At 33.7% G+C, this 14,823-nt stretch overlaps 2 protein-coding genes and 1 long non-coding RNA gene across 7 annotated transcripts; 2 read left to right on the forward strand and 1 right to left on the reverse strand.

Moving 5' to 3' along the window:
* Positions 1–1,188: 1,188 nt before the first annotated feature.
* Positions 1,189–1,750, forward strand: LOC144545190 (DNA polymerase delta subunit 4-like). Of its 2 annotated transcripts, XM_078293781.1 has the most exons (3): positions 1,189–1,366; positions 1,403–1,456; positions 1,537–1,750. In XM_078293781.1, exons 1-3 carry the CDS (start codon positions 1,276–1,278, stop codon positions 1,746–1,748), a joined length of 357 nt encoding a protein of 118 aa, XP_078149907.1. In that variant the 5' UTR covers positions 1,189–1,275; the 3' UTR covers positions 1,749–1,750. The 2 variants fall into 2 exon arrangements, with proteins under 2 accessions (XP_078149907.1, XP_078149906.1); XM_078293780.1 differs by having other exon boundaries at positions 1,189–1,456.
* A 3,487-nt stretch (positions 1,751–5,237) lies between these two features.
* Positions 5,238–7,932, forward strand: LOC144545223 (uncharacterized). 4 transcript variants are annotated; one of them, XR_013508434.1, is made up of 6 exons: positions 5,238–5,727; positions 5,823–5,964; positions 6,365–6,460; positions 6,772–6,814; positions 6,969–7,334; positions 7,766–7,932. It is a non-coding gene; the product is annotated as an uncharacterized LOC144545223 (long non-coding RNA). The 4 variants fall into 4 exon arrangements; XR_013508433.1 differs by having other exon boundaries at positions 5,823–5,907; XR_013508431.1 differs by having other exon boundaries at positions 5,823–6,460.
* A 5,781-nt stretch (positions 7,933–13,713) lies between these two features.
* On the reverse strand, positions 13,714–14,476 carry LOC144544793 (UDP-glycosyltransferase 72B1-like). Its single transcript, XM_078293345.1, has 2 exons — positions 14,347–14,476; positions 13,714–14,240 (listed from the first exon to the last, which is right to left on the reverse strand). The coding sequence occupies exons 1-2, from the start codon at positions 14,474–14,476 to the stop codon at positions 13,714–13,716; spliced, it is 657 nt and encodes a 218-aa protein (XP_078149471.1).
* Positions 14,477–14,823: the final 347 nt, after the last annotated feature.

Here is a 14,823-nt window from a genome sequence, read left to right on the forward strand (position 1 = left end):
TCCGAACAATATTTTTGGAAATAGTATTGGTCTGAACATTCATGGTCCGTTAATTTTTAAAAATAGTATTAGTCGGAATAATATTTTCGAAAATAGCGTTCGCAAGTTAATATTTTTGAAAATAACAATGACCATTCAATATTTTCGATAACAACATTTTTCGAAAACTATTTCTGAAAATAACACTGTCAACAAAAATATTTTGGAAAATAGCACTGACCTTTTATTATTATCGATAATAGCATCAGCCTAAACAAAATTTGAATAATTACGATAGGCTCGAACAATATTTTGGAAAATAGCGTTCCCAGTCAATATTACCCAGACCGCACCGCACCACAACTAATTTGCATTTAATTAAACCCCTCTCTGTGCTACATCTCTCTTTCACTCTTTTCTTCACAAGTACCAAAGGAGACCCTCAAATCTCTCTCCTTTGTGTTAAAATTTCTGCATCAAGGTAATTAATTAAACATTATATTATTTTGTTGCATAAATTGAATATATAGATTAGGAAAAGTTAAATTACATATTATTGGTAGAATCAATTTTGTTCTTAGATCGTATGAATTTATGAATAAGTATTCCTTAATTAAAATCTAAAAATTTAGTTTCTTTAAAGATATTATAATCTGAAATGATTCTGTTAAATTTCTTTTGTATTTATTCAATTTCAATCATATAATTTGACATACAATTTGTTTCAACGTTTTCCTTTCATAAAGTAGTCAAGATCAGATTTCAAAATCGGAATATAATGTATACTTTTGTATTTGATAACTCCAAATAGAAATTGATTAAACTCACTATTTGTTGTCATTAGTATTTTTAATAATTTCATATCCGTTCTGTTTATTGAAATAAAACAAATAAATTATTTTGATCTATGTTTATACAGGATGATATCAAAGATATAGATATCTTCTTATAGAAGAGTTCTAAAATAAACCCTAAACCCTATAATTATTCACTTCTATTTATTTTTACTATTTTCTACCAAATAGTTTTTACTAATTTAGTCTACATTAAATGATATTACTATTTCAAACTTACTATTTAATTAGGTATTTTTTTTATTATTATATCTAGTCAAAATTTGAAAAAGAAAAGGAAGATAATTAAGAAAAAAAATTTAAAAGTTCAAAAACTTTTCGAGAGTCGCCTGATAGAACATTCATCCAGAGAAGAGAAGACTAGAAAAGAGAGAGAGAGTAGTGAAGATAAAAAATCGTGAATCAAGCATAGAAAGAGAAGAGACGATCGGAGAAGATTGAGATGTCATCAGGAGATATCAAGGGTTTCTATCGCCAGAAGAAGAAAGGCGGTGTCACCAAACCCTCCACCACCACCTCTTCCAAGAAATCAAAGCACTACACCAGAGTCACCTCAGTCAGAGCTTCCGATTCTGCTCAGACTCCCGCACTCGTCTCTCGCAGCGGTGCTATTGACCTAAAAGGTAAGCCCCCTTTTTGAAACCCTGATTCTCATTGTATAATTCTATAAGCAACAAATTAACAATTAGTTTTGTAATTGAAGATGAGTATGGGGAAGAAGAGGAAGTATTGAGGCAATTTGACATGGATATGAAGTATGGGCCTTGCATTGGAATAGATCGCCTTGATCGCTGGGAGCGTGCAGCAGCTATGGGACTTCATCCACCTCCTCATGTGCGGGATCTCATATCGGCACAAAGCTTTGTTGCCTCTGGGAAGGCCGTGTCTAGAGTTTATTACCCTTGCAGTATTTAGGGTTAGGACTTTTTTTGATGTATTTAGTTAGTTAGTAGTACTTGTTGGTTACAAGTGTTAAATTGCATTATCAAGCTTCAAGTTATGAACTGATAATGTTCTTCTTCGCAAGTGTTAAATTGCATTATAGAGGTTGAAATTATGAATTGATATGGTATTTGACTTGATAAAATATTCACAGAGTCCCTTGTGGTTATTTTATTTTATTTTTTTCTTTTGTTAACATAATTCCTTAATCATGTTATAAATTACTTGTTAACCTCTATTTTGAGAAATTTCTTTAGATAAAAGGGAGGATAAGTTGCATGCCTCAGGTCTAAATAATTGCTTTACAGATGATTTCAACATCAGATTTTGACCTTATCAGCCATGTTAACTCTTACTGGTATTAGTCCCTAAAGAAGATAATTTACTCTCTATTTTAATAATTAAGTGCTACTCAAAAATTAAAATTATGCATCAGTGAACATCAGTTTCATTATTTAGGATCAGTACATAATTAACTACATATTGGGCATAATGAATCTTACTTTCTCCATTAAGGATATATAGTGCTAAATTTTGACTTCATTATGAGAAAAACATGTCAATAACTATGCAATTAATATGACTACTTAGATTTTTTTGTTTTACTGATTTTTTTTTTCTGTGAATTGATTTGGTTCCGTTGATGTTTTAGTTAATATCTGATCAATGATTGGAACCTTGCCAAAAAGTGGAGGACGGTAACAATTGAAAGCTTCAAATGGTTTTCTTTTCAACCAAACTGTGCCTATAGTTCGTCTGGGTTATATTCTCTATCAAATTGAAGTTTATGGATTAATTTGAATTGAGTTTGTGGGTTAAAGGGATTCGAACCTAAATTTGAACTACTGTTATCATGCCATATCAGTCATTACCTATGTTTTTGGATGTGAAAATTCGCATTTATGACCACATTGGTATTATTAATTTTTTTTTTTTGAAAAATAGTGAACATTGGTATTAATTATTAAACATCATTTTCTGTAAGTTGTATTGATCTTCATATGTTCCCTTGTTAATTTCTTGTGTGTGTTTATGCCTTTTGTCAAACTTTAATTAAAGGAGGATCGCCCAACGAAAAATGTCCAATAGCTGGAAATGCTAAAACAGAATTAGGGAAAAAAAAAAATCAACCAATTAATTAATGCTTAATGCAGGGGGTGTAATGCGCAAACCATTTGATTTGGGATTTTTCGACCCAACGAATTGCGACGATAAATATTTTCGAAAGTAGAAATAGATTGTAAATATTTTCAACAGTAGCATTGGAATTGTAAATATTTTGATCTTCGGTTAATATTTTGACTTTTCGAATGTAAATATTTCCGTAAATAGAATTGTCCCGTCAATATATTAGCAAATAGTATTGTTCTGTCAATATTTGGGCAAATAGAATTGTGCCGTTAATATTTCAGAAAGGATAATTGTCCCGTTAATATATTGCGGAATAGAATTTGACCATCAATATTTTCAGAAAAAGATTTCGACAGTCAATATTTTTGGAAATGGAATTCTTCACTAAATTTATTGGGAAATAGATTTGTCCCATTAGTATTTTGGGATATAGAATTGTTCCTTCAATATTTTCGGAAATATAATTCTTTAATAAATTTATTGGAAAATAAAGGCACGCCATCTCGAATGTTGCGGGCCTCGGAGACATAAGCGTTAGTGTTGAACTCCGTAAACAACTCTCATGTCAAGTGTCTCTAAACTCTATTCTTTATTTATTGTTTATTAATTCAGTTTAGAACCAAGTTATTCTAGTTTCTGCCAAGAATAACTCTAAAACACACTAGGGACTTACAACTTAAATTAAAATTTTTTAAAAGACCATATCCCCCCCCCCCCCCCCCCCCCCCCCCTCCCCCAAGGCCTTTGGGACCCAGAATAATAACATAACATTACTTATTAATTATTATTTATAAAATGTAAACATTACTTATTAATTATTTTTTATAAAATATAAACATTACTTATTAATTACTTTTTATAAAATATAAATATTGATGAACATTTATAAACATTTATAAAAAATTGTAAAAAAATAATTATGTAATTTGTAATTTCTTATCTATTAGTAAAAAAATAATTCATATTAGACAAATTTGCCTATTTATGTAATTTGTAAATTGTAATTATGCAATTTAAAAAAAAAGTTGTATTTAAATTTCTTATCTATTTATATAATTTGTAATTATGTAATTTAAAATAATCATTTATTTAAAGTTATCATCAGTTTATTTAATTTGTATAAAAAATAAAAAGCTATGCGGATCAGGATTGTTTGGTTAGTGCCACATTGAGAAATCAAGTTAAAATCGAATTGTATATGTAAAGCTTCTAACTTCTAAGTAATGTCATTATTATGTAAAACTCCTGATCGCCTCTGTCAGCTTCATCAAAAAAAAATGTCATTATTATAAGTAAAAAGGTAAAGAGAGAGAAAGATTCTCTCTTTGCACCGCGTGAGAGAGAAAAGAAATTGATTTTGACAGCCACGTGGAGAGTAAAAAGAGGAGAGAGAAGATTGGAGAAGATTGGGATATTAATCATCAAGTTTGAGGTCTTTTTTTATTTCCCCGCAAAATGAGGAACATTTCTGAGAAGAAAAGTAGAAACAGATGGACAAATTTTAGTCATCCGAACGCCCGTTCGGAATAAAATTCTAATTAGCTACAAAACTCATTCAATCTCAATTCTCATTGGTCATCTGAAGAGACCTTAAAGTCAAGTTTTTGACAGTGTATAAAATATAGAGGAGGGTTCAAATGCACTCAAATTTTTTAGCACCCAAATGCATTCTATCTTTCAAATCTGTTTTCTCTGTTTTCAAAGTCCGAATAGTCAATCCGAACCGTTAGATGCGATCTATATATTAAGATGTGCTTGGAGACCAAATTTTACATTTTTTGGAATTTTTTTACTATTTATTAAGCCACTTTGAAAATCGCTGATCCAATAGTCTAGAAAATGTAAAATCAGCGATTTTCAAAGTGACTTAATAAATAGTAAAAAAATTTAAAAAAATGTAAAATTTGGTCTCCAAGCACATCTTAATATATAGATCGCATCTAACGGTTCGGATTTACTATTCGGACTTTAAAACGGAGAAAAAGGATAGGGTGCATTTGGGTGCACAAAAATTTGGATGCATTTAACCCTCCTCTAAAATATATAGTTATGTAAGTATTTTTCCGATTGCTTTAAATTGTTTTAAAGGAACTGAATTTTTTTTTCCAATTACTATTGTAGAATCATATTTGCAATCCATATAATATTTTGACAACTTTCAACAGCTTAAAATTCACACTTAAATCACTACAGCAAAACCAACTATTTGGAACCGGCATTTGGGATCAGTATGTTAGCTGGACGCAGAAGATCCATCGAAAAACCAAAAAAAAAAAAAAAAAATTCAGCTGAGACGGATTTGGTGCACAACTTTCTGGGCCTGGTCCCAGAAGGATCCCCTGAAATAATACACGCGACCTTATTTCTCCTGTAGTCCTGTCCCGCTTTTGTGTTAGGTCTCCCGCAAAAAAAAAAAAAAAAAATAAATCGGCGCCGCGAAATCCTCCTCGACCACCGACGACCATCGACGCTCGACCACCTCCTCGACTAGTACCGATCACCGACGCTCAACCATCGACGACCATCGATGCTCGACCACCTCCTCGACCAGTACCGATCACCGACGCTCGACCCCCTCCTCGACCAGTACCGATCCGCAAAATCCTCGACCAGTACCGATCCACGAAAAAATCGGCGACCATCGACACTCGACCAGTACCGATCACGTCCTCTCTTCTCCTCTCCGATCGACCACCTCCTCTCCGTTCTCTTCTGCCTACTGGTGCGAGGTTCCTCTGCTCCTCTCTCACTGATTGAACTCTCCTTCCTCAGCTGTGCCTGTGCGCCCCTCAAAGCCTGACCTCTTCTCCGCTGAAACCTGGTAAGATCTCTCTCTCTAAGTGTGTAATTTTTGTAGATTCTGATTGATTGGGTATCTGATAAAACTGGTACTAACTACTAACCCCTTTATTGTAGATTCTCTGGTGTTTGCTGTTTAAATGAGAACATTTACTTTGGTCTTCTCATGTAGCTGCAAAATAGCAAACTTGGAGTAACAAAGGTTTAAAAAGGATGATGCATTCTCACCATACCAATCATAATTAAATGAAATGGTCAAGTAAATCTAGTAACACCATACCAATCTCAAATTTATTTTCAATTTGGTTGTTGCTGTTGACAGACTCATAATTAGATGGATTATTGAATTACCTTAAAATGACCTCATTTTGTTTTTGACATCCATTTGTACCTTAGATGAAAGGGTTTAGTAAATCAAGTAGTAGTGGTTCATGATCCATTTTCCTTAGATGAAAGGGTTGAGTAAATCAAGTAGTAACACCATACCAATCTCAAATTTATTTTCAATTTGGTTGTTGCGGTTGAGAGACTTGTATTTTTTTGTAGTTTGCTGTATATGAATATCAAGTAGTAAGTGAAATCCGATATATATTACCTTTAAGAGCATCAAGTTAAATGTTCATAGTTTTCTTTTTTATCTTTTATAATATTTCTTTTAGATTGGGCAACAGCAGCCATGGCTAAGGAAGCATTAGAAGGACACTGTATCTAAGCTTCATCTGACCTACTCTCGTCATACTGATCTTACTGTTAAGGTATCACATAGCAAACAAAAATATATATTACTTTTTTATGTTTTTAGAAGGATCAGATCTGATGTCATTTCTTAAAACAATATTTTTCATTTTGATTGGTTTTAGGAGTTGTGTTCATTTCTTAAAAAAAATTGTGTTTAAATTTTTCAAGAATGAGCTTCTGGTTCGTCTGTTTAAATTTGCATGTACAATCTGTGTTTGCTACTGGATCGGGCACTTATGAATAGTGTGTTTCAATGTTTTCCTTTATATTTTCATGTACAATTTTATTATGCTTTATCTTAATTCACTTCACCCTTTGTCCCTTGTAGCATGTATGTGGATGCCTCTAAATCAAATTCTGAATTTGAAGATGTAAGTTGAAATCCCCCTGTAATTTTCTCTCATCTGTTTAAATTTTTTGTAAATGCAACTAGTTTAGTTCATGAAATTGTGAAATGAATTTTATTTAATGGACAGATAAAATTGAAATTCTGTTTTTTTATTTTTTTATATTACTGGGGAATAGGAGAAGCAGCTACAAGTGAATATGAAGATAAATATGTTGCAGGTGACTGTGAAGGCGCATTAGGAAAATGTAAAATAGAAATCTTAGCCTTAGTCTTAATTTAGTGTGTGTGAAATTTGTTGAGACCACTTTAGTCTTATTTGAGGTTTACTTGTCCTAATTAGAGATAAACTTTCCTATATTGTATTTTTCCATTTATAAATTAGGTGGGTAGTTGTTACTGTTCCTTTGTGAACTGGTAGATGTGATCAATTTTTTGTGAGATTTTCTAGCATAAAATGGAGAAAGAAATCCATTAATATAACTTAATTCAAATTGTGTGCTTGTAGCTGGTCGACGCTCTTGGAAACTCTTCCTCTACCGAATGTAAGCTTGTAGCTTCTAAACTAATTGTAGAGGCCTAGAGGGTCTTTAGCATAGTTATGGGTCAAATTTCACATTTTTACAGATTTTATTTCTATTTCTAAGTCATTGACATCAGTTTATATTTCATTAGCAATTGACCATAGAAAAATATGAAATTGAACATGCATAGAGTTCAAGTGTTACTGGAAATTTACATGTAAAGTACACTCAATTCGGTTCAGGCAATTAATTACAATGAAAATAATAAAACTGCTTGTCAGAAAGGGGTAATCTGATCAACACAGTTAGTTCATGTACCTAAAATTGATGAAATATGTACCAGCTCCAAGTTGGAATTGATATCCAGTTGTTTACTAAATGTGCCTTTTCTAACTCATTTTGTTATTTTGTTATTTTACTGTTGCTCACTAGTGCTAATATATATATTGTAGATTGCAAGATACAAAGCTGATATACAAAGGAAAAAGAAGGCCAATAGTGTAATTATATTATAATTTCTTATGTTGTTGTGATATTATGGTATTATAATTATATTATAATTTCTTATATTGTTATGATATTATGGTATAATTTTATTATGATTTCTTATTTCTGCCAAGTTACGTATGTATTGTAAAACAACTTTAACCTATGTATGAAACATTCTTGGGACGGGAGAAAAATATGTGAACAGAATGTGTTTAATGTTATATTTGTTTGATACATTTTGTACCAATTGGGAAAAAGAAAAATAATAAAAAATATCAAAAAAAAAAAAAAATTCTGCGACCCATTTGGAACCCTTCTGTGACCATCCAGTCGGTCTCTGATAGGTCTCTAGTAACGTCAGCGTGTCACATCCGTGACGGATCTAGTCGGTCGCTGAAGGGGTCATCTGTGACCGGCGCCATACCCTTCAGAGACCGGTGACGTCAGCAGGGAAATCATCAGTGACGGAGCAACTGCGACCGGGTCATCTGCGACCCATTTTGGTCATCTGGGACCGGCGCCACCCTTCTGCGACCGGCGCTTCACCCATCTGCGACCCATTTGGCCGGTCGCAGAAGGGTATTAACAAAGCGATAGTGCTATGAACCATTTCATAAATTAATATTAACAAAGCGAAAACCAACGTATACTAAGAGCATAAAACTCAACTAAAAAAAATCTGATTATTCAGTTCGTTGTCAAACATCCCCACAGTTATATATTGGAATTCACATCCTATGAGATATCTCAACTTTTGTGTTTTTATTGGAAAATCACAACCGTTCAAATAAGTTCTGCACGAATCACAAAGCACAATAATACTGACCCCCTGCACTATCCCCGAATAGTCACCGTACGCGTTGGTCACGCAAAAGTTGAGATATCTCAGAGGATACGCACTCCAATTATTGTAGGCAGCAGATTAAACTGTCATTAATTTTTTTAGGAAAGACATTTAATTATTCCGTAACTTTGTATCTCAAGAATCCAAATCCTCTTTGATAACCTATATCATGTAATCGTCCCTGTCACAAGTCACAAAACACTTAGGCCCCACAATCAACCTAGCTATATAAATATTTATAAATTTTAGGTCATCTTGTCGGTAATAATTATAAAAATTTTCTTTTTTAGTTTCTGCACTTATTCTCACGTCAATCTTTTTCTAACAAAAATAGTTGATTTCGTAAGAATAAATACTTTAGTGCATAAATATAAATACTTTCAGTGCTTAAATATTAATACTTTCAGTGTCATATATAAAATTAAAGTACTTCGACATTTATACCTTCGTAGCTATAAATACTTATAAGATAAGGTATTAACATCTAAAAAAAATATTAATACTTTGATGCGTAACTTATTATGATTATCTCTTTTCGAGTTCCTCAATCATTTCCATGCCAGTCTTCCTCTAACAAAAATAGTTTACATCATACGTATAAATACTTCATTGTATAAGTATAAAAGCTTTCAACACTTAGATATTAATACTTTCCATGTCATATGTAAAATATACTTACTGTATAGGTATAAATTCTTGTACGGCGAGATATAAATATTTGCACGACGACAAGTCTGAAAGTACGTCATCATGGATCTCATTTGAAAGAAAAAAATGTGTAGGTATTTATACTTTAGAAAAAAAATTAAAATTCTAGAGATTTTACAATCCCTGCAGGAAATTATATTTTTGCATTTAATTTTCAGTGGTCCCCTGCGAGTACAGAGCGGGTACAGTACTGCGGGTACTATTATCTTTGCACTACAGTACCCGCGCAATAAATAATTGTTCACCTTATAGCTATAAATACTCCAGTACATAGGTATAAATACTTTTGTGCATAGTTATTTTTTTCACATATAATTTTCAATTGTTCCCCTGCGGATATAGTGTGGGTACAGTAACACGGTTAATGTTATCAGCTCCTTATTATATATAGTTCTATATATACTCATATAACAGAATTGGAGTCGTTTATATATCATGCCCCATGTGGCCATGTCTCATTCTACTCAGTCAGGTATATTGTAATCGCCCCTGTCACAAATCACACAACACTTACGCCCCACAATCAACCTAGCTAAATATTTATAAATTTTAGGTCATCTTGTCGGTAACTTGTTATATTATATATAGTTATATACTCATATAACAGAACTGGAGTCGTTTATAAATCATGCCCCATGTGGTCACGTCTCATTCTACTCAGTCAGGTATATTGTACTGGATCTGAATTCTTGGTTAATTGGATAACCGGGCTTCAGTGACTTAGCTCATTTTAATGGGCTGACTCTGAGGCTATTTCGGACTGATATGGGCTTTACGAAAAAATAATTGGGCTTACTAATAATATATTTTATTTGTTGATATGGGCTTTAGTAAATTGTGTCCCTCTTTTTTCCTTTATTTATTTGTTGATGCTATAGTAATATTAAAAGGGAGATGATATGAGTACCCGATCTTATCCCTCCATTATCTCCTTAATTTTATTTGTTCAATCTCGTCCACATTTCTCATGATCTATAAGGAATTTTGCGAATCTAAAATCACGAACGTCTTCTACACAATTTTATATTTCAAATGAGATCCATGATGACATACTTTCGAGCTCACTACAGCAAAACGGAGCTTCAGCGACCGGTATCAGCGACCAGTAGTGACGCCGGTCGCTGATGTTCAATTTTTCATCAAATATAAAAATTTCCACTCAAATTTCGGCGACAACTGTATCAGCGACCGGTATCAGCGACCGGCGCCAGTACCGGTCTCTGAAAGTTTTTTTTTTTTTTTTTTTTTTCGCTGAAATTTTGGGAGTAAATCGCGTGGGCGCCAGAACCTTCTCCTCCGCGCGCCAGAACCCAATCGAAACCCTTCAAATTTTGATCGAAACCCCAAACCCTTTTTCAAAATTGATCGCCTCTCTCTCGCCTCAGACCAATGGCCCTCAGCATCTCTCTCTCGCTCTCTCGCCTCTCTCGACGCACCATCTTTCTCTTGCTCTCTCGCCGGACCAGCCAAGACCGAGCCGTTTTCGCATGCGGGTTCACTTCTGACTTGACCAGGTAACTCTTCTCTTCTTCTCTTCCCTCTGATCTAGAACTTGGCAAATCTCATCAATTGTAGTCATGGAAGAAGGAGACAGTCAAGATTCTCAATGCATTGATACAGGTAACTCTCCCTTATTCTCTCTCTAGATGGAAATGATGGAGGAGCTTGGATTGGATGCACACCAAAATCAGCCTCAGTTGAACCAGAAGCGAACAATAGAAGTCGATGTGTGAGTTCTAGCTCCTCTCTCTGATTCTACCAATTTATTATTATCAGTACTAACATTATTAATATTGCAATGCTTATTAGTTCAAGGAAAAAATAAAAGAAACAAAACAAAAGGTCATGAGTTTTCTTTTTAATGTATCACAGTGTGGTATCAGCCGTGCTCAAGGAGATGACAAATGGCACCTTCTCATCTGAGGTAGCAATCATGCTTAACAAGGTGAGCTTCCTTTATTATTAAATTGTAAAATAAATAGGACAGATAGATAGAGAACATAAACTCTGATTCTGGTAAAATAAATAGGACAGATAGATAGAGGATTTAATTTCATGCAGTTTAGGCTTTAATTTTGATCAATTTGGATTTTTTTGCTATTTTTAATGAATTTTTGAAGTTCAGCCTTTGAAATGGGAAAAAACAGCAAAAATGACAGCACTGTTCCCAGTTTACCCCTGTGTTTAGGCTACTGTTTGGTATAGTTAGGGAGCCCCAAAATTTATGAAAAATTACCAGCATATATAACACCATGTCTTGAGAATTTTCATATAAAGAACATTAAATTTGGCTTAGTAAAACTCTTGGAATGAATTTCTAAAGTTGGCTACGATCTTTTCTTGACCTCCTGTGACAGATCAGCCAGTGCAGGCTGATCAAAAGTCTAAATCCAAAATCCACTTACACAGTTAGATAGAGGACAGAAAAACAAGTGGTTTAGAGCCAAAGTTTTCTCCATTTGGATTTTTCTGCTATTTTCTAACCATTTTCAAAGTTAAGACTTTTCAAAAATATGAAAACAACATATTATACAGAATTTAGCATGATGTAACAGATATAATTGCATCTTTTTTCAGACAGACCACCTACAGCTTGTCAACAAGAACCTTCATGACCAGGTTATCAATTAATTCTAGGTCACAAGAAGATTTTAGTGTTTGTGGATTAGCTCATGTAATTAGTATTGTCAAAATGTGATATTATGTTTGATTTAGCATGATGTAATATACTCTTGCTTTGATCGATTTTGTTTGATTTGAATGTTGTTTATATTTTGTATGTTTAGATGTTGTTATTTATGTTTGATCGATGTGAATGTTTGGTATGTGTGGTACCAATTAAATGGGGGAAAGTGAATAACAAAAAAAAAACCCAAAAAAATTGACAGAAGGTTATCAGCAACCGGTTTTTGACTATCAGCGACCGTTTATTTCGTCGTAGATATGTTTTTCTGACGTCAGCAAAAATTAACAGCGACAGAAAACAATTGGTCGCAGAAAAAGTATCAGCGACCGGCCGACGTCATTCAGCGACCGGTGACGTCAGCAGAAGAGTATCTGCGACAAGGCTTTCAGCGACTGGGGTATCAGCGACCGGAATTGACTTTCTGAGACCGGAATGACTATCAGCGACCGGCGACGTGACTATCAGAGACCGGAAAACCGGTCTCTGAAAGTCTTTGTTGCTGTAGTGGCTCGTCATCACACAAGTATTTATACCTCGTCATTTAAGTATTTATACATGGTGTTTTTCACATATGACACTGCTGACATTTAAAAGTATTAATATCAAGTATTACAAGTATTTATATCTATGCACTGAAGTATTTATACCTATGTGGTCAACTATTTTTGTTAGAGAAATGTTGACGCAGGGACGATTAGGGAAATGTGATGCGGAGATGCGGGGTCCACGATTGGGGATAAATACTTACAAGTATAGGTATAAATACTTGTACGATGCGGTATAAATACTTGCACAACGAGGTATAAATACTTGTGTGACGATGAATCCGAAAGTACGTCATCATGGATCTCATTTGAAAGATAAAATTGCGTAGAATACATTCGTGGTTTTAGATTCGCAAAATTCCTCATAGAACGTGAGAAATGTGGAAGATATTGAAAAAAAACCCCCACCTCTAAAAACGTGTATGATTTTTCTCCCCATGTAATTTGAGTGGTCTCTCCATATAGTTATACATGCAAGTATTAATATCTTAATTTGCAAGCATTAATTTATTATCTTCCAAGTATTTATACCAGTGTTTTGAATAAATTTAATTAAATTAGTTAGTTAAGTTAGTTTATGGGAAGTTAAAATATGTTTAAGAGATGGGGGTATAATGCGGGTACTGGAGTGTGGAGATTTAAACAATTATTCATATTAAAATGTGTTTGTTGACAAAATTTTATATTATTTTAAGAACTTTTTATTATTTTCTTATATAGGTAGAAAATCACTTCATTTAAAAATTATGAAGTATTAAAAAACAATAACTTTTTTATCTATTCACAAAAATAATTAAAAAATTTATGAAAATATACAATTTGGTCTCCAAGTACATTTTCATACGAAGAGATTATGTTTAATGGTTCAGATCAACTATTTAAATTAAATTTTGAAAGTAGAGATATGAATCCATGGCACGGATCGATGCATAGTATTCATATTAACGTAGCCTCTCCCTTATTTATTTATCAAGAAATAGCTTATTAACTTGATTTTGTTGTGAGGAAATTTTATTAAAATACCTGGATCAACACAGAATTTAAATATCTGCAAAAAATGGAGGCTAAAAAGATTCATTCTAAAGAGCAAAGTTCAATACATAGTTAAACTAAGATATAAAAAAAAAATTACATAATAATTGAGCTTTCCATTTTACAAAAATCCTTGAAGGAAGATCCATCTTCCGACAAAGCCTTGCCACCAGCCATCTTAAATTGCAGCGCTTTCTTTCGAGCATCTCGCCCACCTTCCCCCTGCATCGATTCAGTTCTTTCTTCCGGCTTAAGCACCACTGCAATCCTGTTTACTAGCAATTTCACATTTATTTTTTGCTCAGCATACAGTGGCCAAGTGATCATAGGTACACCACTCATGATTCTTTCCAACACTGAATTCCATCCGCAATGTGTGAGAAACCCACCAGTTGATGTGTTGCCTACAATTTCCATTTGCGGAATCAAGGATTGCCTGACCAATCCTACTTCATTGTTTCTCTCGATAAATCCTTCAGGTAATAATGTGGCATTGCTCGCGCCACTGCGACTTCTAATGGCCCATAAGAAGTGTTGCCGGCTTAGCACAGAGCCACTTGGTTGATGATCTATCATTGTCTGAGCACTAGATCCTTTGTCGACCGCCACAAGATGCCCGGAACCTGAAATAACAACATGACTCAAAACTCCGAAATCGCTGCACATACCCGAGAAGCTCCTCATCAACCTTCCAAACTTTTCTCTCTACCTCCAAGAACCCTTCCAAACCATCCCAGTTCATCTGCCTCATCCAAGCCTCAGTCGAAACCATGCCATCTTGCAAATCATATATCCCTTGGTACAGTAAAACCCTAGTTTTTCTCACCAATTCCTCGACCATGTATGTCGTGCTCTTCATTATGTCCGTGTGAAATGCTTGTAAAATTTGGAGACTATGCCCATCCCAACGTATCTTTTCGGTTGCTAAATGAAAGAAAAACAAGATGAAGAATCCGAATAAATGACTCTTATTTAGTTGTAGCACTTGCAATGTTTATTAGTTTATTACTATTGAAGCAATTTTCTATCGGTGCAGCTTACATTTGAGATAGATCTATTAATTAGTAATTACAATTGAAACATTAATTTTAGTTTAACTTTTTGTTGGTGCAGTGTTTGATCGTTACAGCATACTTTTTGTGAGGAATTGAAAGGTATCATCGCAACGATTGCAGTTTGTCCGAGTACACATTTTGACATTTTGAG

The sequence above is a fragment of the Carex rostrata genome, chromosome 27 (assembly GCF_964058835.1).
Source record: "Carex rostrata chromosome 27, lpCarRost1.2, whole genome shotgun sequence".
NCBI lineage: Eukaryota > Viridiplantae > Streptophyta > Magnoliopsida > Poales > Cyperaceae > Carex > Carex rostrata.

What these genes read in the sequence shown, in the direction of transcription:
- LOC144545190 (XM_078293780.1), top strand. Translation starts at nt 1,276, where the DNA reads ATGTCATCAGGAGATATCAAGGGTTTCTATCGCCAGAAGAAGAAAGGC. An exon ending in CGGTGCTATTGACCTAAAAG is followed by an intron (nt 1,457 to 1,536) that starts GTAAGCCCCCTT and finishes TTGTAATTGAAG; the next exon opens with ATGAGTATGGGGAAGAAGAG.
- LOC144544793 (XM_078293345.1), bottom strand. Translation starts at nt 14,476, where the DNA reads ATGAAGAGCACGACATACATGGTCGAGGAATTGGTGAGAAAAACTAGG. An exon ending in GAGGCAGATGAACTGGGATG is followed by an intron (nt 14,241 to 14,346) that starts GTTTGGAAGGGT and finishes TTGTTATTTCAG; the next exon opens with GTTCCGGGCATCTTGTGGCG.